The sequence below is a fragment of the Sinohyriopsis cumingii genome, chromosome 17, assembly GCF_028554795.1.
Source record: "Sinohyriopsis cumingii isolate HCF-2022 chromosome 17, ASM2855479v2, whole genome shotgun sequence".
Taxonomy (NCBI): Eukaryota; Metazoa; Mollusca; class Bivalvia; order Unionida; family Unionidae; genus Sinohyriopsis; species Sinohyriopsis cumingii.
Window position 1 is genome coordinate 4,056,596 of NC_142977.1, and position 22,499 is coordinate 4,079,094.

Sequence of the window (22,499 nt, forward strand, 5' to 3'; positions counted from 1 at the left end):
TAACGGTCCTCTTAGACATTTTAGCAGAGGGAAGGAGTCTTAAACAAATGTATCAGACTTCTTTAACTCTACATAAAAGAAAAAGCCCTTATTGTGCCAAACAGTCCAACCCCGTCAACACTCCCACTACTCCCAAGATAGCAACAGCGGTGATCTCTACCAAATCATCGAGAGTAGCAGGTCAAGAAAATAGGCCATGGCCGTAGCAAAGGGATAAAACAGTTAAAGCTCATTACCTCCCGTTCCTGAGTTTTATTTTTTTTAAAAACACTCAACGGTCCTTTTCAGGGCCACTCTCCTCCCTCGAAAAGAGTGACTACTCAACGTTTGCCAAAATCAAGTAAAACTGAATTTTTCCCCCATGATGTGTGTGTGTGTGTGTGTGTGTGTGTGTGTGTGTGTGTGTGTGTTCTGTAGAGAGTGGGGTCTTTATTTAACACTCTCCCCCTTAACTGGGGTCTCATCACGCAAAGGCCCCAGTTACAAAAGACCCCAGTTCTGAAAACCATAAAAATAAAATCTACTATCCCTATTTTATTATAAAAAATAGTTATTAAAACTGACCCCAATTTCACCTTTTACTTCGCTATGATCTCACACCGAAAAAAAGCGTACCGTCTTCGGACCACAAAATTGGAGATCCCGTCTTCGCGCATGCGTGTCTTTTGTTTCTGGCACCATGCTATGGGACCTGGCGAGAAGAAAATTTCGGAAAATTTGGTGCAGGTAGGTGCTTCTAAAGTCTTTTGTCTATACGCCTTCATTTAAAATGTAATCTAACTATGTCTGCGTTATTTTTTAATCAGGCTGATGCTCATTCAAGCGAAGAAATTATATTTTGACATTGATTTTGAACGGTTCATACTTTTACCGGCTAAAAACATTTGCCGGGCGCAATATTATTTGAATTTGAATAGATTTCGTCGTTTTCGATCTGAAGAATAATAAAACAATTTTAAACAATGGTGGGTCAAATATTTATTACTATTGCTTCTGCAGCAAAAGAAATGCTATATTATATGCTGTTCATACAAAGAGAACAGTCATAAATAAATTGTGTTTAAGTGTGTCTGTTATGTGTTATACTGGTTAGAGACCAATTCTCGCCGCATACCAATTGTTGCCATAGTGATAATAACTCGTAACCGTATGGGAAGTTTTCGTTCCTGTTAAGAAAATAAGAAGATTGATTTAAGCCTACATGTCCGAGAAAAAATAAGCATTCGGTAAAACCATTTAGTAAAGAAAATAACAAAAATCCCCACTTTAGCCCCTTACGCCGCCATTTACTGACGTGGGGAGTTACGTGGTACAATTAGCATACATAGGTGGACAATAACTATATCATAAAACAATACCTTAATGTAGGCTTCCGCTTTTATAGCAGACACTGTAAAGGAGAATTACAACATTTCCAAAATAAAGCATCCTCAATTAAGAAGTAGACATTAATGTAACCTTACATGTTACATAATGTGTTAAAAAATCCCAGTTTGTTCAACCGGTGATTAAGTAAAATTTGCTCCATGGCAACCAGTGAAAATTGGAATTGAATCAGGCTTGTGTCAATTCTCCCAAATCTGAGTTTCTTTTGACCCATCCTAGCTACGATACCCTCGGTGAGGCTAAAGGTTATATGTTAGTTCCACACAGCATAGCAAATGATATCTGCATCTGTTTCTCATTGAATCTTCACGTCATTGTCCGGCACGTCTTGTTACTCAAATCACTCCAGTATATCCTCCGGTATGTTTCTGAGCCCTAAACAAATCGCGGAATACTTCATAAACGATGTGTGATTAAAAGTTCATTTACACTTTGAAAGATCATTATACCTGTACCAACAGGGCTGAGCACATTTTATTTTTAACCTTTAGTCCAGGACAAGTGGTTCCAGAAAATTCACTAGTCCCACCTTACTCGTCACTAATCCCACCTTATTTTTCACTGGTCCCAAAATGGTAATCACTTGACGAAATTTGATGAGACGTATGTGCTTAATCCACAGAAAAATAAAAATAAAACGATATACAACATAATTATTTCTTAAAAGAATTTAATTTTTCAAAAACATTGGTTGTTATACATTTGGCTTCTTCAGGTTCATGTATATATGTTTTAGCTGATGGATTTGAAAATATGTCCATGTATATGTCTGCCACCTGCACCAGTACTAAGCCAGCAGTTGATAGCTGTGTCTGGGTTAAAGTCCTCAAGCTCTGGTCCATTTGCAGAAATGTTCATTAGCATTTGTAAACTTTTTTGGTTTAAGGAATTTCTTAAAGAAGTCTTGGTTAAGTTCATTGAACTAAATCCTCGTTCACACTCAGAAATAGCTACCGCACATTCAGTATCCGTCTTACGTTTTATCCCTCCATTTTCAAACAAATTTACCTTCACCGAATCGTCGTTGTTACCTTACTTGTGAAAATAATTTGGCAAACTCATTTTATCCACAGAGTAACTATCAGCTTGCTTGACAACTACTTCTGAAGTGATCATAACATCAATTTTCTCTTTTAAATACGAACTGAAACAGCTCATTAATTAGCGTAATTGTTTTGCTTCAAACACAATATCGCACATAGAAGTTAGTCATCTGTATACTCAGTTTTAATTAAAGAATCATTACTGTCATTTAATCAGTTCATAAAGGAAACCAACACTGATGTCGTTAAAGTACCTTTCATTAATTTAATTACATGGACTCGCTGGATTAAAATCATAGTGAGGCATACATTATGATCTAGATTGAGTAAACTCATTGCAACAAAACTGCTAACAACATTGCTAATTGATCATGCTGGCTTTTTTTGTTTGACGTGTTTTGATTTGCCGATAATTTGGTTGCTTAGCCCAATATGCAGTCAAGTGGTAATAGGATGTAAATGTATACATGAAAAGGGGTAGAATCAAGTATTTAGGATGTCCAGAGGGCATGATTGGCCAAATAAAGGCAGATATAGTGATTAAAGCACGAACTTAAGGACTAGCTGGACTTTTTTAAAAAGCACTTGTCCCAGACTTGCGACTTGGTAAATTTTACTTGTCCAACTTCAAAAATGACTAGTCTGGGACGTCGGGCTATGGGATTTGCTCAGCCCTATTGGTTTATCTAAATTTTAAACTTTTCATTGCTGCAGACATTGTTCTGTGAGTTTATTTATGGGTACCGCGTTTTGCTTTCCTTGTTTATAACATCATCTGTTTCGGAGTGGTTGATCACAGCACCACTTGTGGTCATTATTGATATAAGAAATGTACGACCACAGGAAATGGCAACAATGGCGATTATTACAATAAATAATCTTAATATGTATCAGTATTTTCTTCTCCTTAACATCGTTGTATTTTTTTGGCATTTGATACAGTTTTGTTTCTAATATTACGTAAATATTAATTTACCAAAATTTAAATAGTTATCTTTTTAAAAATATATTGATTTCAATATATTATATTTATTCAGTACTGGAAATTAGGAAAGAACAAAACAGTGTCATTAAATTCAACAGTGAAATTGATATTTCATTAATGGGCTTCTATAGGATAAACAAAATGTGAAGTCGGCGGAGATAAGAAGTCCCCTTATTTTATTCATTAGTCAGCAACAAACAAGTTGCATCAAGGGTTTCAATTCACTGACGTTATAAAAAAGTAAAGATATTTTGAATGGGTATAAAAGTGTAATAGGCAATTTGATTTGTTTTGGTCATTGTTATGCATAATGTATATATTTATGGGATTTAGACAAGCTCAACGCATTTTCTATACTTGCAGCAAAGTGTGACATAACTGTCAAGGAAACTTACGAAAACTGCATTATCAGCTTAGTGATATCAATGAAATACAATGGCTGCTCCGAAACTGATGTCATGATGATACTCAAAGACACTCATCAAATAAGTCTATCTTTAGAGGTATATTGATACATGTAGACTAGATTTGAATCAGTAATTGTTGGATGTTAACACCTTAAGTCTCCATTTTCTCAGTTGTTGACTGCTCACATAATTTGCATACACTATTAATAACTACATGCATGAGACATATCTAACTAACAATTCCAATGAACTGGACATGAATTACTCTTAAGTTAATTAAAGTGCATGTCAGCATGGTCATGTAAGCTCATTTACTCTTATTAAATTAAATATTACTTATAATGCTACATATTTAGTACTACTATATTGTAACCAGCTAGGTCTTCTGGGTTAGCTCGAACCAGCCTGAGAATTATGAAATCTTTTTTTGCCTTTATTTAATTTCATGTTGGAGAAATCAGAAAATACATACATTCCAAATAATAACAAAAAAAATCATAGCAGTTTATAACAGTTTATTGATGTGGTTATTGAAAGATCTGATCACTGCTGTTTGACCTGTGTCAATCATGACAATTTTGTCATGACATTTTTTGTGTCTACAAGTGTTGGGACACTAAAAGTATTGTTTTTATTTTGTACATGCATGTAAATCTTGGGATGCAGAAAAAATACTTATCTTTTCATGTCTCAAGATTTACAGCCATTATGGTAACCAACCAAAAAAAGTAACATTTTCAGATATATACTTTGGCCCATGTATGAGCTGCCCAACCCCCTCCAGGCTTTTATTTTTTTCCAAAAATTATTCTGCTTATGCACAAGTATATACAGAAGTTTAAATGTACTTTGCACATTATACAGATTGCTTGTCGTGAGTCATGCTGCCAGTAGAAGTCTTGTGGTTCTTGTCATGACGCTTCATTGTTCTTGACATAAATGGTTCTTAAACTAATTTTGATTGGTCTTGGAACAATCAATCTCTCATAGTTTTGACCTTGCATTCATCAAGGAAGTTTTACAAATGCGTGTTTAAATAAAGGCTACCTAGAAAACTGCAAATGGTTCATCTTCATTGGGGAAAAACTGGCTATTGACTGATTTTTCAAGTTTTGAAGTACTTCACATTATTGGAGCTGGAGAAGTGTTCATGAATGTACCATTTGAGCCTGAAAATGATATTGAATTTGAGTTTAATGTACAAAAAACAGATGGAATACTGGTCAGTCCCTGATTCAGGGTGTCTTGAAATTTACATGTACATGTAATGTTATCAGGTTATGTATATTTGTTTGCTTGCTTTTCTTAATGATTATATATCATTGTATATCTGTATTTTGTACTTGTCCAAAATCAAGTTAATGCTGTACCTCACCAGTGACATTTATTTTTTAAACAACATGATACATAGATAATATTTCTCTAAGATCATAGATTAAATGTTCAGATCATTATCAATGGAAGTAGACATTTTCTTGATTCAGAGTGAAGACAATAGTTTTTCACTGGGAAATTCCTAAACTTGTGGACAACTTTAAATGTTTTTCTTAAAGGAAACTGGCCTACATCCTGGATGTATTATTGTCTTAGCTTTTATATATTTTTGTTTACTTGAAAAATTGTGCATATTTGCATTAACATCTGAAGCAAAATCGGTCTTATTGCTGTGTTCAGGTTTTAATTTGGTTGGATTTATTTCAAATTATTATTCACTGAAATTAATGCTCAGTAATATTCTTGAACTTCAAAATTAATTTGGAATTGTAGTGAATTCAGAGAACATTTTGGATTATATTACTGTGAAACATCAAAAGACTATTAGCACATCACCACATTCCAAGCCATAATCCAAGTTTCCTCTGACTTGGCACATCAACACATTCAGTATTGGAATTTATTTGGAAAACCACTGGAATTGAATTGGAACATCATACATTTGGATTTGTTTTAGATACTGTTTGATATTTAATTCACAATATTGTAAATTTTAAATTTTTTGTTTAAATTTCACTTTGCATTCTAGGAAAATGAACTATTTGTTGAAGTTGACACAACTTGTTGCTATTCACATCGCTAGGCACTCAGCATTAACAAATCAGTGTTAGGACTGGTTGGCTCGATATAATTATGTGACTGGGTAGGACTGAAAAACTGTTAACCCTTTCATCACTAAGTTAATTTGCAGGCAAAGAGCCCTAAACATAATAAGAAACTTTGGACTTTTAAAGCAAAATGACCTGTGGATTTTGAAATAACATAACTTTGCCAATTTTAAAGATATCTGGATGGATTAAGTATCAAAATAAAGGTTAAAAGTCAAATTGTATAACTAATTCAATAAAATTTGTAGATCTATTGTAACTTAAAATACAGTTGCAAACAGGTAACACAACAGGTAAAATGCAGAAGCAATTTTTTATTTGCCTCATTACATGAACATTATTTTCAAAAACTTCATCTAAATCAAGGATTTGAAAGTATTCCAGAGCTTTTCTGGAGCCATCTAACACTCCGGTGGGTCCAACTCTCCCAGAAAGCTGAAATAAATCCGGTTGTTTCGTCCAGAACAAAAACGTGGAGTTCACACTTCCTCTAGTTCAAAACCTTCAAAGTCCTCTTCATTGTCATCACTGTCACCCACAAGCACAGTCAAATGCCTGTCCAGATGGTTTCTTTCATTTTCAATCGACTGTATTAGGTCACAACAGCAAAATATTTTGATAATTCATAATTTGACGCTTCATTCTCATCTTGCTTTGAATTCCACCATTTTGAATATAAATTCACCATTCGGAAAACATGCTCAAAAAGTGTCCTCTTGCCTCAAGATTTCTGGTTGTATTCAAGCTTAACTTACGAGATAATCCAAATATAATATCTCCATTACAGGAAGGAAGTTATTAGAGGTATCCCAAAATATATATAGTCGTGTACCATAGGGTTTATGGACTTACTTCCCTATGACCAAAAAACCGGTCTACAGTGAAGAAAGGGTTAAAGCTACATTGAAAGACCAAATCACACACACACACACACTTGTTGCGTTTCACTCTTTTTTTATTGCTTAAAGACAATAGAGCCATAAGGGGCCATCCATTTAGTACGTATGCAAAAATCTGGCAAAGCTTGACCCCTCCCTATACACATGCATACTTTTTTACCTACCCACCCCTGCGTACATACACTTGATGCAACCGCGAAACACCCACCCACCCAGATCTATAGAATGGCCTATATTTAGTCCATGCAAAAACAATCAAGGATTAATAATATTAACGTGTTTAATAAATCAGTCCACAGAATATCTGGCTGCATCAAAGAAATAAATGCGTAACTTTAAAACGTTTGTTTAGTGTCGGCTAAAATTCAAACGCCGAGTGAACCCTGTCAAACAGGTTACATATTAGACAAATCATTGTCGAGGTTTCAAAACCACCCCACCCCGTTTCCTATGCGTACGTACATTATCAGTGACCCCCCCCCCCCCCCATATGCAGGCATACACATTTGGGTTAACACCCCACCCCCACCATGCGTACATACTAAATGGAGGGCCCTAACAGTAGAAAAAGCAGAATACCATGCATAATTAACCCTTTACCTCATATATATGGCTTTGTAGGCAGATAATACACCTTTAGCAAAGTTATACAGTGAAGTATGCTATAAATAGAACACCTATTATTTTGTAACCTACTTGACTTAACACATTTAAAGGGGCTGGGGGCATGTGATTTAAAATAAGTTATAGCCCAGTAAGTGCTATAGCCACCAGTTATGAAATCTTTTAGAAATGTAGACTAGTCTATTATGCAGATAATTCTGGATTCTGACCATTAGAAGATTTTAAGTTCAGTTTGACTCTATTGGACCTTTATTTTGTTTTAGTCTGGCATGAGAAACCTTTCACCCAAAGAATGGGTACAGTACTGGTGTGAAACGGGGCTGGATCAAGATGGGTTCGAAAAAATATACATATCCAGTTATGTTGGTGAGTAAGTTTAAATTTACTTTGTATGTGACTAAAGGCAAAATAATATAAAACTCCATGGGTCATTTAAGGCAGTGTGTGCTTTCAACACTAATAATGTGTCTTATCCATGTTCATGGTGATTGGGGTTTTGTGCAACTGAGTCACTATTCTGGGGACCCCAGTTTTAAGCATGTGCATACACTATAGGCATTTGGGACCCCAATTTTAAGTGTGTTATGGGACCCCATTTTCAGCTTGGTGTGTCTGGGATGATGGGACCCCAGTTTACAGTTTTAACACTTTTTTTATACATTTGAATTTGTGATCGAACTTTTAGCACTATTCAGGATTTAAATCACAATATTGTACTTTTTTCCCATTTTCATTTTGTATTCTAGGGAAATAAACTTTGTGCATAAACGATATGCATTTGGGACCCCAATTTTAACTGGCGTTTGTGGGACCCCAGTTTCAGCTTTGTGTGTCTGGGATGATGGGACCCCAATTTCCAGTTTTAACACTTTTTTATACATTCGGATTTGTGATCAAACATTTAGCACTATTCAGGATTTAAATCACAATATTGTGCTTTTTTTTTCAATTTTCATTTTGTATTCATGGGAAATAAACTATTTGTGCATACAGTAGTCCCCCTCTTGAACGTACCCCCTGACCAGCGGCAACCCGCTCCTTTCGGCCAGAATACGTTGGAACCTTGCAGAAAACTAAAGTCGGAAAGACTCAGATAAACAATATCGTGAGAATCAGCAGATGTTAATAATGAAGTTTTCGAAGATTGGAACAAAAGACTAAATGATATATGCAGGGGATATGACAGCAAGAATATTTTTAATTGTGACAAGACTGTTTTGTTTTTTTAGACTGTTACCAACAGAGTGACAGATGATGTGATCTGTAACATAATTATGAAGACAGTTTTAAAACTATAATAATGGTTATTCATAACATTCTTTTGAAAATGATGAAACAGTTTGTTTTTCATTTATTTCATATGTATTTACTATTCACATTTATCATCCCCCTCTAGAAAGGCCACCCTCATTATAAGGCCACTTCCCTGCTGCAGTAGGGGTTGCCTTATAAGAAGGGGACTACTGTACACGATTTGCATTTATGACCCCAATTTTAACTGGCGTTTGTGGGACCCCAGTTTCAGCTTGGTGTGTCTGGGATGATGGGACCCCAGTTTCCAGTTTTAACACTTTCTTATACATTTAGATTTGTGATCAAACTTTTAGCACTAATCAGGATTTAAATCACAATATTGTAAATTTTTTTTCAATTTTCATTTTGTATTCATGGGAAATAAACTATTTGTGCATACAGTAGTCCCCCATTTGAATGTAGCCCCCTGACCAGCGGCCACCCGCTCCTTTCGGGCAGAATACGTTGGAACCTTGCAGAAAACTAATGTCGGAAAGACTCAGATAAACAATATCGTGAAAGATAAGGAAACAATTCTGCAGAAGTTGGAAGGTGAAATGGACGGAGAAAGGAAGATTGTTTCAGCCAGGAGATGTTTGTATCCTGATTTGAATGACAAGAAAAAGCAATAATTTTGTCAGTTGAATTGGGATATGAGGACTTTACCGCTAGTAACTGATGGTTGCACATATTTCAAGTGCGACACAATATTACATGTTCTGTCCTTAGTGGAGAATCAGCAGATGTTAATAATGAAGTTTTCGAAGATAGGAACAAAAGACTAAATGATGTATACAGGGGATATGACAGCAAGGATATTTTTAATTGTGACGAGACTGTTTTGTTTTTTTAGACTGTTACCAACAGAGTGGCAGATGATGTGATCTGTAACATAATGAAGACAGTTTTAAAACTATAATAATGGTTATTCATAACATTCTTTTGGAAATGATGAAACAGTTTGTTTTTCATTTATTTCACAACCTGCATTGATATTTTAATGAAATTATTAAATGTTTTAAAATTAAATGTACTTGTGACTTTCTTCATATGTATTTACTATTCACATTTATCATCCCCCTCTAGAAAGGCCACCCTCATTATAAGGCCACTTCCCTGCTGCAGTAGGGGTGGCCTTATAAGAGGGGGACTACTGTACACGATATGCGTTTGTGACCCCAATTTTAACTGGCATTTATGGGACCCCAGTTTCAGCTTTGATGATGGGACCCCAGTTTCCAGTTTTAACACTTTCTTATACATTTGGATTTGTGTGCGAACTTTTAGCGCTATTCGGGATTTAAATCACAATATTGTACTTTTTTTTTCAATTTTCATTTTGTATTCTAGGGAAATAAACTGTTTGTGCATAAACGATTTGCATTTATGACCCCAATTTTAACTGGCGTTTGTGGGACCCCAGTTTCAGCTTTGTGTGTCTGGGATGATGGGACCCCAATTTCCAGTTTTAACACTTTTTTATACATTTGGATTTGTGATCAAACTTTTAGCACTAATCAGGATTTATATCACAATATTGTACTTTTTTTCAATTTTCATTTTGTATTCATGGGAAATAAACTATTTGTGCATACAGTAGTCCCCCATTTGAATGTAGCCCCCTGACCAGCGGCCACCCGCTCCTTTCGGGCAGAATACGTTGGAACCTTGCAGAAAACTAATGTCGGAAAGACTCAGATAAACAATATCGTGAAAGATAAGGAAACAATTCTGCAGAAGTTGGAAGGTGAAATGGACGGAGAAAGGAAGATTGTTTCAGCCAGGAGATGTTTGTATCCTGATTTGAATGACAAGAAAAAGCAATAATTTTGTCAGTTGAATTGGGATATGAGGACTTTACCGCTAGTAACTGATGGTTGCACATATTTCAAGTGCGACACAATATTACATGTTCTGTCCTTAGTGGAGAATCAGCAGATGTTAATAATGAAGTTTTCGAAGATAGGAACAAAAGACTAAATGATGTATACAGGGGATATGACAGCAAGGATATTTTTAATTGTGACGAGACTGTTTTGTTTTTTTAGACTGTTACCAACAGAGTGGCAGATGATGTGATCTGTAACATAATGAAGACAGTTTTAAAACTATAATAATGGTTATTCATAACATTCTTTTGGAAATGATGAAACAGTTTGTTTTTCATTTATTTCACAACCTGCATTGATATTTTAATGAAATTATTAAATGTTTTAAAATTAAATGTACTTGTGACTTTCTTCATATGTATTTACTATTCACATTTATCATCCCCCTCTAGAAAGGCCACCCTCATTATAAGGCCACTTCCCTGCTGCAGTAGGGGTGGCCTTATAAGAGGGGGACTACTGTACACGATATGCGTTTGTGACCCCAATTTTAACTGGCATTTATGGGACCCCAGTTTCAGCTTTGATGATGGGACCCCAGTTTCCAGTTTTAACACTTTCTTATACATTTGGATTTGTGTGCGAACTTTTAGCGCTATTCGGGATTTAAATCACAATATTGTACTTTTTTTTTCAATTTTCATTTTGTATTCTAGGGAAATAAACTATTTGTGCATAAACGATATGCATTTGGGACCCCAATTTTAACTGGCGTTTATGGGACCCCAGTTTGAGGTTTGTGTGTCTGGGATGATGGGACCTCAATTTCCAGTTTTAACACCTTTTTTTATACATTTGGATTTGTGATCGAAGTTTTATCACTATTCAGGATTTAAATCACAATATTGTACCATTTTTTTTTCAATTTTCATTTTGTATTCATGGGAAATAAACTATTTTTGCATACAGTAGTTCCCCCTGACCAGCGGCCACCCGCTCCTTACATCCAGAATCCGTTGGCACCGACGAGTTTGTGTTCAAAAGTAAAAAGTACCCCTCATGAAAGGCTACCCGCCTAACGCGACAAGCAGCCAGCATATTAGTGCAATAGTATAAAATTTACCCCTCACAAGCCTATGCATTTTATTTGATACGTATCCAGAACCATTATTTTATTCATAACGTATGTTAAGTAATCCGATTTCTGTTTCCCGATGTCAGGTTTTCGTTACTGAAAGAAGTGTTGACTAAAGTACATGTACCACTAAGGTTAATATTATATCATTTACGCCTCACGAGGAGCCACATTTATTCCATAAAGCCGAGAAAGACTAAAATTTTAATCCATACAAAAGGGTTAGTACATGCAATCCAAATAGCCTTACAGCTGTGTTATCATAAGATGTCTGGTTTAGTCACTTCGATAATTGTTAAGATTGCAATTATTGAACAGTAGTAACAGCTGAGAAGTGGCAGCATTGATGTACAATACACAAGTCAGCAGGAAAATGGTTTAATAGCCTTTATGGCTTCCTTAGTAAGATGTTCACTTTGATAATTAGTTGCTAATACTACTGACAATAATTGTCAAAATTACATCCTAACGGCCGCGAGGTCAAATCTGCGTGATGTTAAATGGTACATATCGAAGCCATTTTGGCTGTACTCACTTAGTGTGAAGAAATGTATAAAACAGTAGGGTACCGAACTGCGACTAACAAATCACGTGACAAGATCACATACTTTAAAAACACATGGCAATTTGTTTAAATGCATAAAAAATTGTTTTATCAGTTTTGTAGTTGGCAACATGAATAACTTACTGCAAAAAGATCAACATGTCATCGAGGAAAAGAAAAATCAGTTTAAAAGAGAAAGTGAAAGTAATTCAACTGACCAAGAGGTTCGGGGGGGGGGTGTCGAGGAACCTTGCAGAAAACTAACGTTGGAAAGGCTCAGATAAACAATATCGTGAAAGATAATGAAACGATTCTGCAGAAGTTGGAAGGTGAAATTGACGGAGAAAGGAAGATTGTTTCAGCCAGGAGATGTTTGTATCCTGATTTGAATGACAAGAAAAGGCAACAATTTTGTCATTTGAATTGGGATATGAGGACTTTACTGCAAGTAACTGATGGTTGCACGGATTTCAAGTGCGACACAATATTAAGTGTTCTGTCCTTAGTGGAGAATCAGCAGATGTTAATAATGAAGTTTTCGAAGATTGGAACAAAAGACTAAATGATATATGCAGGGGATATGACAGCAAGGATATTTTTAATTGTGACGAGACTGTTTTTTTTTTTTAGACTGTTACCAACAGAGTGACAGATGATGTGATCTGTAACATAATTATAAAGACAGTTTTAAAACTATAATAATGGTTATTCGTAACATTCTTTTGAAAATGATGAAACAGTTTTTCATTTATTTCACAACCTGCATGTGATATTTTAATGAAATTATTAAATGTTTTAAAATTAAATGTATTTGTGACTTTCTTCATATGTATTTACTATTCACATTTATCATCCCCCTCATGAAAGACCACCCTCATTATAAGGCCACTACCCTGCTGCAGTAGGGGTGGCCTTATAAGAGGGGGGCTACTGTACAGAATATGCATTTGGGACCCCAATTTTAACTGGCGTTGATGGGACCCCAGTTTCCAGTTTTAACACTTTTTTTTTTTTTCTTTCTTAAATTATTGCTTTTGTTAAAGCAGATACCTATTAAAAATGTCAACAAATGCCCAGGGATGGTGACTATAAAATAATCACAAGCCCTGACTAAAATTCCACAAGCCCGGATTACAATTAAATGCTGTCGAGTACAGATAGTTAATCTTTTAAACAATACAAAGCAACTGTTCAAAAAACAAGCATGTGCGTATTATTGTCTGTCAGCCAATCTATTCCATTGATAAAATCATAATGAAAAGCATAGGTCAATTAACTAATTGGAAGGTTGAATTCAATGTGTCGAATATCTTAACATAAAGATAGTCTCCTATTTGATGGTACACAGAAATGACATCATGAGCCAATAAATTGTTTGCCATATGTGTCCAGAATCAAATCCTCCACCCCACCCCACCCCTTTTGCTGGCATGCTTCACAAAGAAAACTGTCAAAGAAAGAGTTCTGAAATTTAGTTTTGCTTGCTTTGCTTCCTAAATCACCTTTGAAATTTGAACACTATTCAAGCAACTGTAGTAATCAAGCTTTTCATTTTATGTATATGGGGTAAAATCTGACTTCAAAAGAAAAGTTGTTGCCATTCACAAACTTGTCAGTAATCTTTAATACAGTTTGCTTAAGCACCTGTTACCCAAAAATCAGACCCAGCATTGATGTGAAACTGGGTTCGACCAAGATGTGCTCAAAACAAATATATATCTGGTTACGTTCGTGAATAATTTGAATTTATCTTGTAAGTGGTTGAGACAAAACAAAATAATATAAAACTCCGGGAATCAGATAAGGCCTTGTGTTCTTTCAGCACTAGTCATGTGCTTTATCCATTTTCATGGTGATCATGTTTTGTTGCACTTGAGGCATTGCATTCTGGGGACCCCCGTTCTAACTATATATGCATTTGGGACCCCAGCTTTAAGTGTTGATGGGACCTCAGTTTCAACCTTGTGTGGCTGGGATGATGGGACCCCATTTTCCAGTTGGAACACTTTTTGCACGCATCTAGCATCTGTTTGATTTACCTTTTTTAGGTTGTTCCATTTTGTGACCTTTTTTGCCTGTGCAAATTAGCACAGTGGGATCACCCACTAGTCTTCAAATGCACCACATTAGCTATTGTGAGCCAGTTAATCATGCAATAGTGGTTTATATCTGACATTTTTGCCTTTTAATTGCCTTATTTAAACTGCCAGAAGGAGCTTTACATCAAATTTAGGTATGACTGCTTACCATTTATACATGTTACATGTAATGGGCATATGCTGAAGTATTTATTTTTGTTCTATTTTCGAAACTTACATAAAATCATATTTTTTTTAAACATAAAGTGTCAGGGGTTTTGGGAATAGAAATCCTGGTTTTAGCATGACATGCTATGTTATGGCAGGTCAACATCTTAAAAATAAATTTCTACATTTCATCAGCATAATTGGAGCTTTGTCAGGTAAAATTAGATTTTTTTCAATAAGCTGGACGAGCTCCTCACTCATCTGAAATTAGAGACATCCTGGGTGTCAGGCTATCGGATTTTTGAACTATGTTTAACATCCTTACAAAATAATGCTTCATTTTATTACACAAGATATATCCTCGTAAAATTCTAGTTTTAAGCTTTGGTTATTAGGAACACCTTTGCATGCTTATTTTAATTTTTAATTTATTGCTTTTGCCTTTTGCCCATTATAGGTTATGGTGTCTTTGCAAATGTGGCATTCAACAGAGGTGATTTTCTACTTGAGTATGTAGGGGAAAGGATTGACACAGAGGCTGAGAGAAGGGAGAAAAGATATAGCAGGAAACAACGAAATCATAAATACAACAGATGTTATCTCTTTGGCTTTAAATGTCATCAGAAGACACATTAGTAAGTTTCAGCTAATATAATTATTATATATCTGAGATTTAATACAGTTATCTGGGCTGAAACTGCAAGGATTTGTGGGCTAAAAAGTCTACAATCAAAAACCTCATGCAGTGAGTACAGAGAGAAATTCAAATAGAAGAAAATTGCTGATAACACCAAAAAATTCTCCATGTGAGAGTAAATTGTTCCTTGAATCAGAACATAGCTTCAACCTTAAAATTGCATGATAATATGAGTGCTATATGTGGGAATATCTTTTTGTATGTACTATTTAGTGTTTAGCATAAAACAGGCCTTTTTTTATCTGTTTTAATCTGTTTTATTTTGCAAATGAGAAATGACTCAATGTACAAATTCCAATTTCTGCAATTAGTTTAGTGAAAGTTGTATTGCTAGCCGGAAATTTGAATGGAAACGGAAACTATAATCAGCAATTAAGCTTTGATTCATTAATGTTTGCTATAAACTGCCACAATTCAGACATTGTAGCGATATGACTGAAAAATTGTTAAAGCTACGTTAAAAATCGTCATTAGTGTTTGCTTACAATGAATACACGTTTTCACCAGCAGAGTTGCTCCATTAACCTGTGCAACCAATCAGGTGAAAGTGGCTTCTTCCCTGCATGCCATTCAAAACATGGTATAGAGTAGAGGTCATATCAGAGACAAAAAACAAATCCTTTCAGCCAAGTAAATTGTTTGGGAATTGTTTACTATTTGTTGTATGTAATAGTTGCAATCCTTTAATTCAGTCTAAATTAGATTTTTGGGGGCATGTTTAACTTAACTGGATGTGTGCATGATGTTGAAACACCTTTCAAGTTACACTGAAAGTCTCTTTGTGCAATTTTCTTTTAGCTAAACTTTTATACAATTTATTTATACATAATCCCCAAATTTAGCTGAATAAGAGTTAGTCCTTTTTCACTCCTAGTAGATCTTCAGCAATTAACATTTGGTCATGCTGAGTTTGAAAATAAACGGAGAATAGCATCTAGTGGTACATTCATTTGGTTTTTAGTCAGAATTCAAAAGAACACTTTTTCAGGATGGCTTTAATTAAGATGACTGAGATCACAGACTGATTTCAGTTTATCAGGGTTGTGGGTGTTGGCAATAATAGACCCCCTTTTCCACCAAATATTAAACTTGGAAGAAGAGATCATGGGCATATTATCGCTGATGGATATTCAGATTTTCTCTAGATACATGCCATAGACTAAGAAAATTTTGTATTCATTCTGCGGTGTAGAAAATTGCCTATTAACACTGGAAAGTATGATAGTGAAGTATTTTTACAGCCCATTCTGCATATATTAGGATTATTTAGGCAAATGCAGATGAAAGTGATTTAAGACTAAATTATAAGGACCATTCAGATGTTCTGAATTCAGTAAACAAACTCACCACCTTGCAGTGGTCCATAGCATCATTGAGGTGTAAAGCCCAACACTCTAAGACTTGCATTGTAAAGACATCTGCACTGAGACATAATTATGCATGTACTAAATTGAACTATTTCAATGCATTAAAGATCAGGCAAAAGGCCACTGGTGTCTTGTAAAGCTTTCCCTTAAAATTTGATGTAGACAAGTGGGCATTGTAATTATAATTTAAGAACTTGTTATATGTCATGGGGTGGCTGGTATTCCCATCATCTCCTATTCAGTTCTAGGATCTAGGTTAATGTGACTTGACAGTTTTGTTTTAGTAGATAGCATGGACAGATCTTTGCTACGATTGTTGATCTATTAGAAGGATTGGAAGATGTAACTTTTTGTAAGTTGCATTTTCTTTTACTTAAGTATAGATGCAACATCTACAAGAGGACACGTGTGCCAATTTGTGAATGATGCTGCAGACCACACAAAATCGTGCAATGCACAAATGAAATTGGAGGTGTTCAGTTCTTACCCATGGCTTTGTCTCTTTGCAACCAGAAATATTGACAGTGGTGAGGAGTTTAGATATGACTATGAAGATGGAAAGAACTTGTACAGGTGGAATAAGATAGCGCATTCATATTCATTTTATCCCCATCCCGCAAATCTTTGAGTGATATATATTAGGAAACTTCTTCAAAAGTTCATCATGTCTCTCTATAATTTCTTGATACAATTATGGCATTCCAATGCTGATCCCTTCAGTTATGACCCATGTCCCTGTGGATGAGATGAGGCAAAGAAATTTAATGGCCCTTGGTGGCAGATAAGTCTTAAAGTTATACTGGCTGCCATGTATAGCCTATCTTATGCTGAGAAATAGCATTAAACCCCAAAGCAACAACACACCTTTACTGACTGACTGACCTAAATTTTAATTTTGTGTTTGCATGAAACAGGAAACATTTTTTTAGTCTTTATGAACATTACAAAAATGAAACCAGATGTTTATAAATTAACATAGCTTCTCTGTGAATGTTGCAGGTAGAATTTAAATTACAATGATTCCCCAGGGGGCCAAGTGGTCTAAAGTGCTCTCCTTTACTGATCCCAGCCACCACACCTGTCCACATGGGATCAAGCATTGACCTTGGCCAATGAGAGTCAGTGAGAAAGCTTTTCATTAGCTTCTCATGGGGTATGTGGTTCTTACAGGGGTTTTACCAGGTTCCTCTTCCACCAATTATACTGGCCGCCATGTATAGTCTATCATGTGCTGAAAATGGCACTCAACCCCCCCACCAAAAACCTCCCAATATCAAGAATGATCCTTATTTTTAAGGTCACCGTGGGATATTTTAATTCATATCAATCATAATTTAATAGTAGCAAGAAAAATTAAATAATACAAGTCTGTCATTTGTATCTTATCACATGAAAACTATTTTGTCAGATATTATTGTGCCAGAAGAAGAAAATGGAGATATTGCAAAAGAAGAAATTAAAACAGGAAATGGGCCAACGGAGCAAGGGGAGATCTCAGATGAACTTAAAGAGAATGCAGAAATTCCAGGTAAAATGTGATGATAATATAAAAATATTGAATTGATAATTTTTTAACTCATTGATAAGGATAGAACTTTGCGATGTCATGGTTAAGGGTTTGGCGATAGACTATACTTGAAGATTGATCGGTAAAATCAGATGAGCAAATCATGGATTGCAGTTTTCATAATCTGTTATAAATGATTGTGGTAATATTGTTCCTTGGGATATACTGTTCAGATTTGCCATTATTTTTCAATGTGTACACTGCACAGAAGTGAAATTGATGTTAATTTTTTGCATTAAAAATGTAATTAAAAATATGTAGCTTCTGTCACTAGAATCAACCAATAGATTTGTTAGATATTGTTGACTGGATAAACTTCAAATATCATTAAAAGCTGATGACTTTAATAATGTGTGTAATGTGTGTAATGTGTTTCTATTTTTGTACACTATCATTTAATGAAATTTCTCCAGGGTATATATGTAGATAAATACTTTCTCCATTTATCAATTTATGTTTATGTATAGTTCAAAGTTACAAAAAGCGGGAAAGATGACATATCCAAGAAAACAGCTAGTTTACACTTTATCAGCCCTAATTTCACAATCTATTTTTAAATAAATATGAACTTATAAAATTATTAGGATTTTTGTAATGTACAGCCATTAACAATGTCTCTGTACTGAGAAGATATTTGTAAAATGTCACATGCCTCTAATGCATGTATTGTTTTGGTAATGAGGGTTGTTTTGCTTCCATTCTGTTGTACAGTTGTTGTTTTGGGTCTAATGCCAATTTTCAATGCATGATATTCTATACATGGCAGTCATTATAACTGCTTGAGGAAGAGCCCCAAAAACCCCTGGTAAGAACCACCAACTCACTGGAAGCAAGTGACATTGGCTGGACTCAAACCCACTCAGAGGGGAGATGGCAGTGATTGGTAAATTTGAGTGCTTTAGACCCCAGGCCCCACTTTCATCCTGCATTTTGTTACTTAAAATAGAGAAGCTGCCAGGGTGCATGAGTGTGCAAATTGTGCAAAAAGTTTTGTGAATTTGAGCCCTTAGAAAGCAGTGAAGCGCAAGAACTCCCACAAATTAGCTCAAGGATCATGTGTATACTCAACATAGTATAGAATTTTATTCATCTTTTAACCCTTGAGGCATTCCACAAAACATAAGTTGTGCTGCTGGTCAAGATCTTGTATGCTTACTACAATGTTGTTTTTCAGGTAGGGAACTATTACACATCTGGGTACTTGAGCTTGACATGAAGGGTGTTAAGCTTAATTGAATAGGTACATTGGGCTTTGGAACAAGCATTTTGCTATAGTTTTAACTTTGCATTCATCAAGGCAGTTATACAGATTCTTGTTTAAAATATGTGCCACCTAGACAACCCCACATGGCAGACTATCAACATGGTTCATCATTAGGTGATGATTTCCTTTTTGCAAATAGTGGCTGAAGTTGGTGATGATGACAATAATTTGAAAGTTTGAAGTATTTCATTACAGAGAATGTGTTACTGGAATGATGTTGAATACAAGACAAATGTACATTTGGTTTGGTGTTGTTGGTTTTAACACCATTTCTAGCATATGATAGGCTATACATGGCAGTCAGTATATTTGGTGGAAGAAGAACCACCAACCCATGGAAAGCTACTGCCAAGCTTTGTTACACACTCATGTTGGTCAAGCCAAAAGTTGAACCCATGCGGACAGATGTGGGATAGCAGTAAAGAGGAGCATGTAGGTCACTGAGCCATCTGGAGCTCCCAAGTCCATTGTACATGCTGGATGGTCAAAAACAGGTTGAATAATGGCCATTCCCACCTATACCGCAGTAATTGAAATTAAATGTAGAAATGAATAATACCAAGCCTAGTTAAAATAAGGTAATTTAAAAGTAATGCACAATTTTCATTTCTTTTCTCAAGCAATTCAGCACTAAGTGATCTTGTGCTACCTAAATATATAACACTTTAACCTTTTACCTCATATTATGTATGGCTTTGTAGGCAGTTGATACCTGATTTATACAGTGCAGTTTGCTATAAATAGAACATCTGTTACCTATTTGACTCCATACATTCAACATCAATTTTAACCATTTTCCAGTTTTGGTATACATCTATTATGTATAGAAAGATTTAAGAGTAAAATCTGATCGTTATAGTTGTATAATTATTTTTCACAGAATAATTTTTTATGTGCTTTTAGAGAACTCATTTACTGTCAATATATATATAACAAACCATAGCTGCCATTTCTCACACTCTAAATTTATCAGTTCTTTGTCTATGTCTCCATGACTAAATCACCTGAAGCTCATAAATTATAAATACTCACTGATGTGTACATAAACATCAGTGCCCTTACCTGTGTTACTGAAGCGTCAATAGTCGTGATTCTGATCATGCAAACTCCAGAAAGTCCTGAACAAAATCCGCAGCTTCGTTTTTGGAGAGTTGAAAATCTGAGCCAGTTACTTTAAATATCAGATTAGGACTAGAGCTTAAACATTGACCATGTGATCTGACATAATGATCATTCACATCAATGAATGTTGTATCTAATGGGGTGTTTTCCATGAAGGTGGCACTATGAAAACCAGCCCAAAATGGCAGCCGTTTACAGCAGGCAACCAAATGTGCTTCCATGAGAATGGTGTAGAGGTATCAAAATGGATCCATGTTAGTTGTTGTATTACTTACTGGCATTTTAAAACTCCTATCCAGTATTACTTTAATATTACCTTTTTGAGCCGATTGTGATGGTTAAAGTTAAAATAAATTAGTTTGTCCATGTAGTTAAACTTGCCCCCCCCCATTATCTTCTGCAGATATTTGTTGTGGCATGTGTGGCACCAATTGTAAAGAATATGAATTTTAATTGCTGTTTCCTCTGGTTAGTAGAGACTTAAAAAATGGTACTAACAGCTGCCTCGCTTGACGTTCAGCATTAAGAGGTTAGTGTTAGGACTGGTCGGCCTGGTGTCAGGATAATGTGACTGGGTGGGACATCATGCTACATGCCTGCGGCATGATGCCTCAGTGCTAGACATCACTATAAACTACCACATTGCAGACATCGTAGCGATATGACTGAAAAATTTTTAAAGCTACGTTAAAAATTAAAATCACATGATCCTCTGGTTAATAGAGCATCAGTCCCTTGTTTGAATTTTGTTTAAAGTTTTTCCTTAGTCTTATCAACATAATTATTTTGTTATCTCAGAAATCATTTATATTTTTCAGGTCTTGAATCTAGAAAGATATGTACCAGCACTATACCAGTTGCAGTATCAACAAAGAGACATGAAAGCACCAAATCTAAAACTTGGCGAAGACCTTGGACAAGTCAAGAAAGGAATGCTATGCTCCAGCACTTGGGTTGTTTCATCAGGATGCTCAAAGTACCTGGGCAAAAAGATGTACTTAATGTTCTTGCAAAAGAACCCTGCCTTGGATCAAGATCATGGCGAAATATTAAGGACTTTGTTTACTATCAGATACAAAGGGTCAGAATAAATATGAAGTTGTAATGTCATTTGCACAACAAGTAATTATTTGTCTTTTAAGTTAAAAATGGCATTGTGCTTAGTTTTCAACATGTACACACATAAAAACTTTTTTCTTTTTAGCTTTACTTGAGTTTGCCTCAGGTCCAGTATGAAATTGTACCATACATCCTGTCTTCAAAAGCATTTGACAAAGCACAATTCAGTTTAGCTCAGTATTATTTAATTAATTTATACCATACAAATTTCAAACTTAACCTTGTTCTGTCGGCACAAACAGTTTCAATTTGGAAACTTAAAGTCATCAACAGCAAGTGCAATGTTAAAAAAGATGACTTTTTTAGTAGATGGAGTTGCATGCATGATTTTGATATGGATGCTAGCATAATAACAAAGTTGGCACATACAAGATACCAGCTGCTATATCCAGTAAAATTAAGAAAATGGGTATGAGAATACAGTAAAGGATTTATCTGAATCATAAGAATGTAGTGCAGGTAGAATATAGAATTTAGCACTTTTTTTTACATGCCAAACATTCCAAATTAATGCAGTTTGAACAAAAAAATGCTTTGTAATATTTGTTTAAAATTCATAATTGTCGTTTAAAATATCCATGCCTTGACTACATTAAAAGAGCAAGCAATTTAGATATTAGTATTATCATCATCATCATTAGTATTACTATAGAAAAGATGAAGAACAATATGTACATGCATGCAAAAAAAATTTCAAAGTATTAATTAAAATATGAAGATTGCAGTAAAAACAATATTAAGATCGGTGAGGAATACAAAATAAAAATGGAAATAATAGTGTAAAACAATGGCTGATATGTTTATCACAATTTTTAAATCAAGATACTTGATCAGATTTTTTAAAATATAGAAATTTTCAGAATTTGTTTA

The 22,499-nt window shown here is 35.1% G+C and overlaps 1 protein-coding gene across 1 annotated transcript; it reads left to right on the forward strand.

The window, feature by feature from the left end:
- Positions 1-582: 582 nt before the first annotated feature.
- LOC149777663 (uncharacterized) lies at positions 583-21,440 on the forward strand. Its single transcript, XM_089938716.1, has 6 exons — positions 583-726; positions 3,778-3,917; positions 7,710-7,812; positions 14,951-15,128; positions 17,966-18,085; positions 21,329-21,440. Coding segments are annotated over exons 2-5 (360 nt in total). The 5' UTR covers positions 583-726; positions 3,778-3,839; the 3' UTR covers positions 17,967-18,085; positions 21,329-21,440.
- The last annotated feature ends 1,059 nt before the right edge of the window (positions 21,441-22,499 follow it).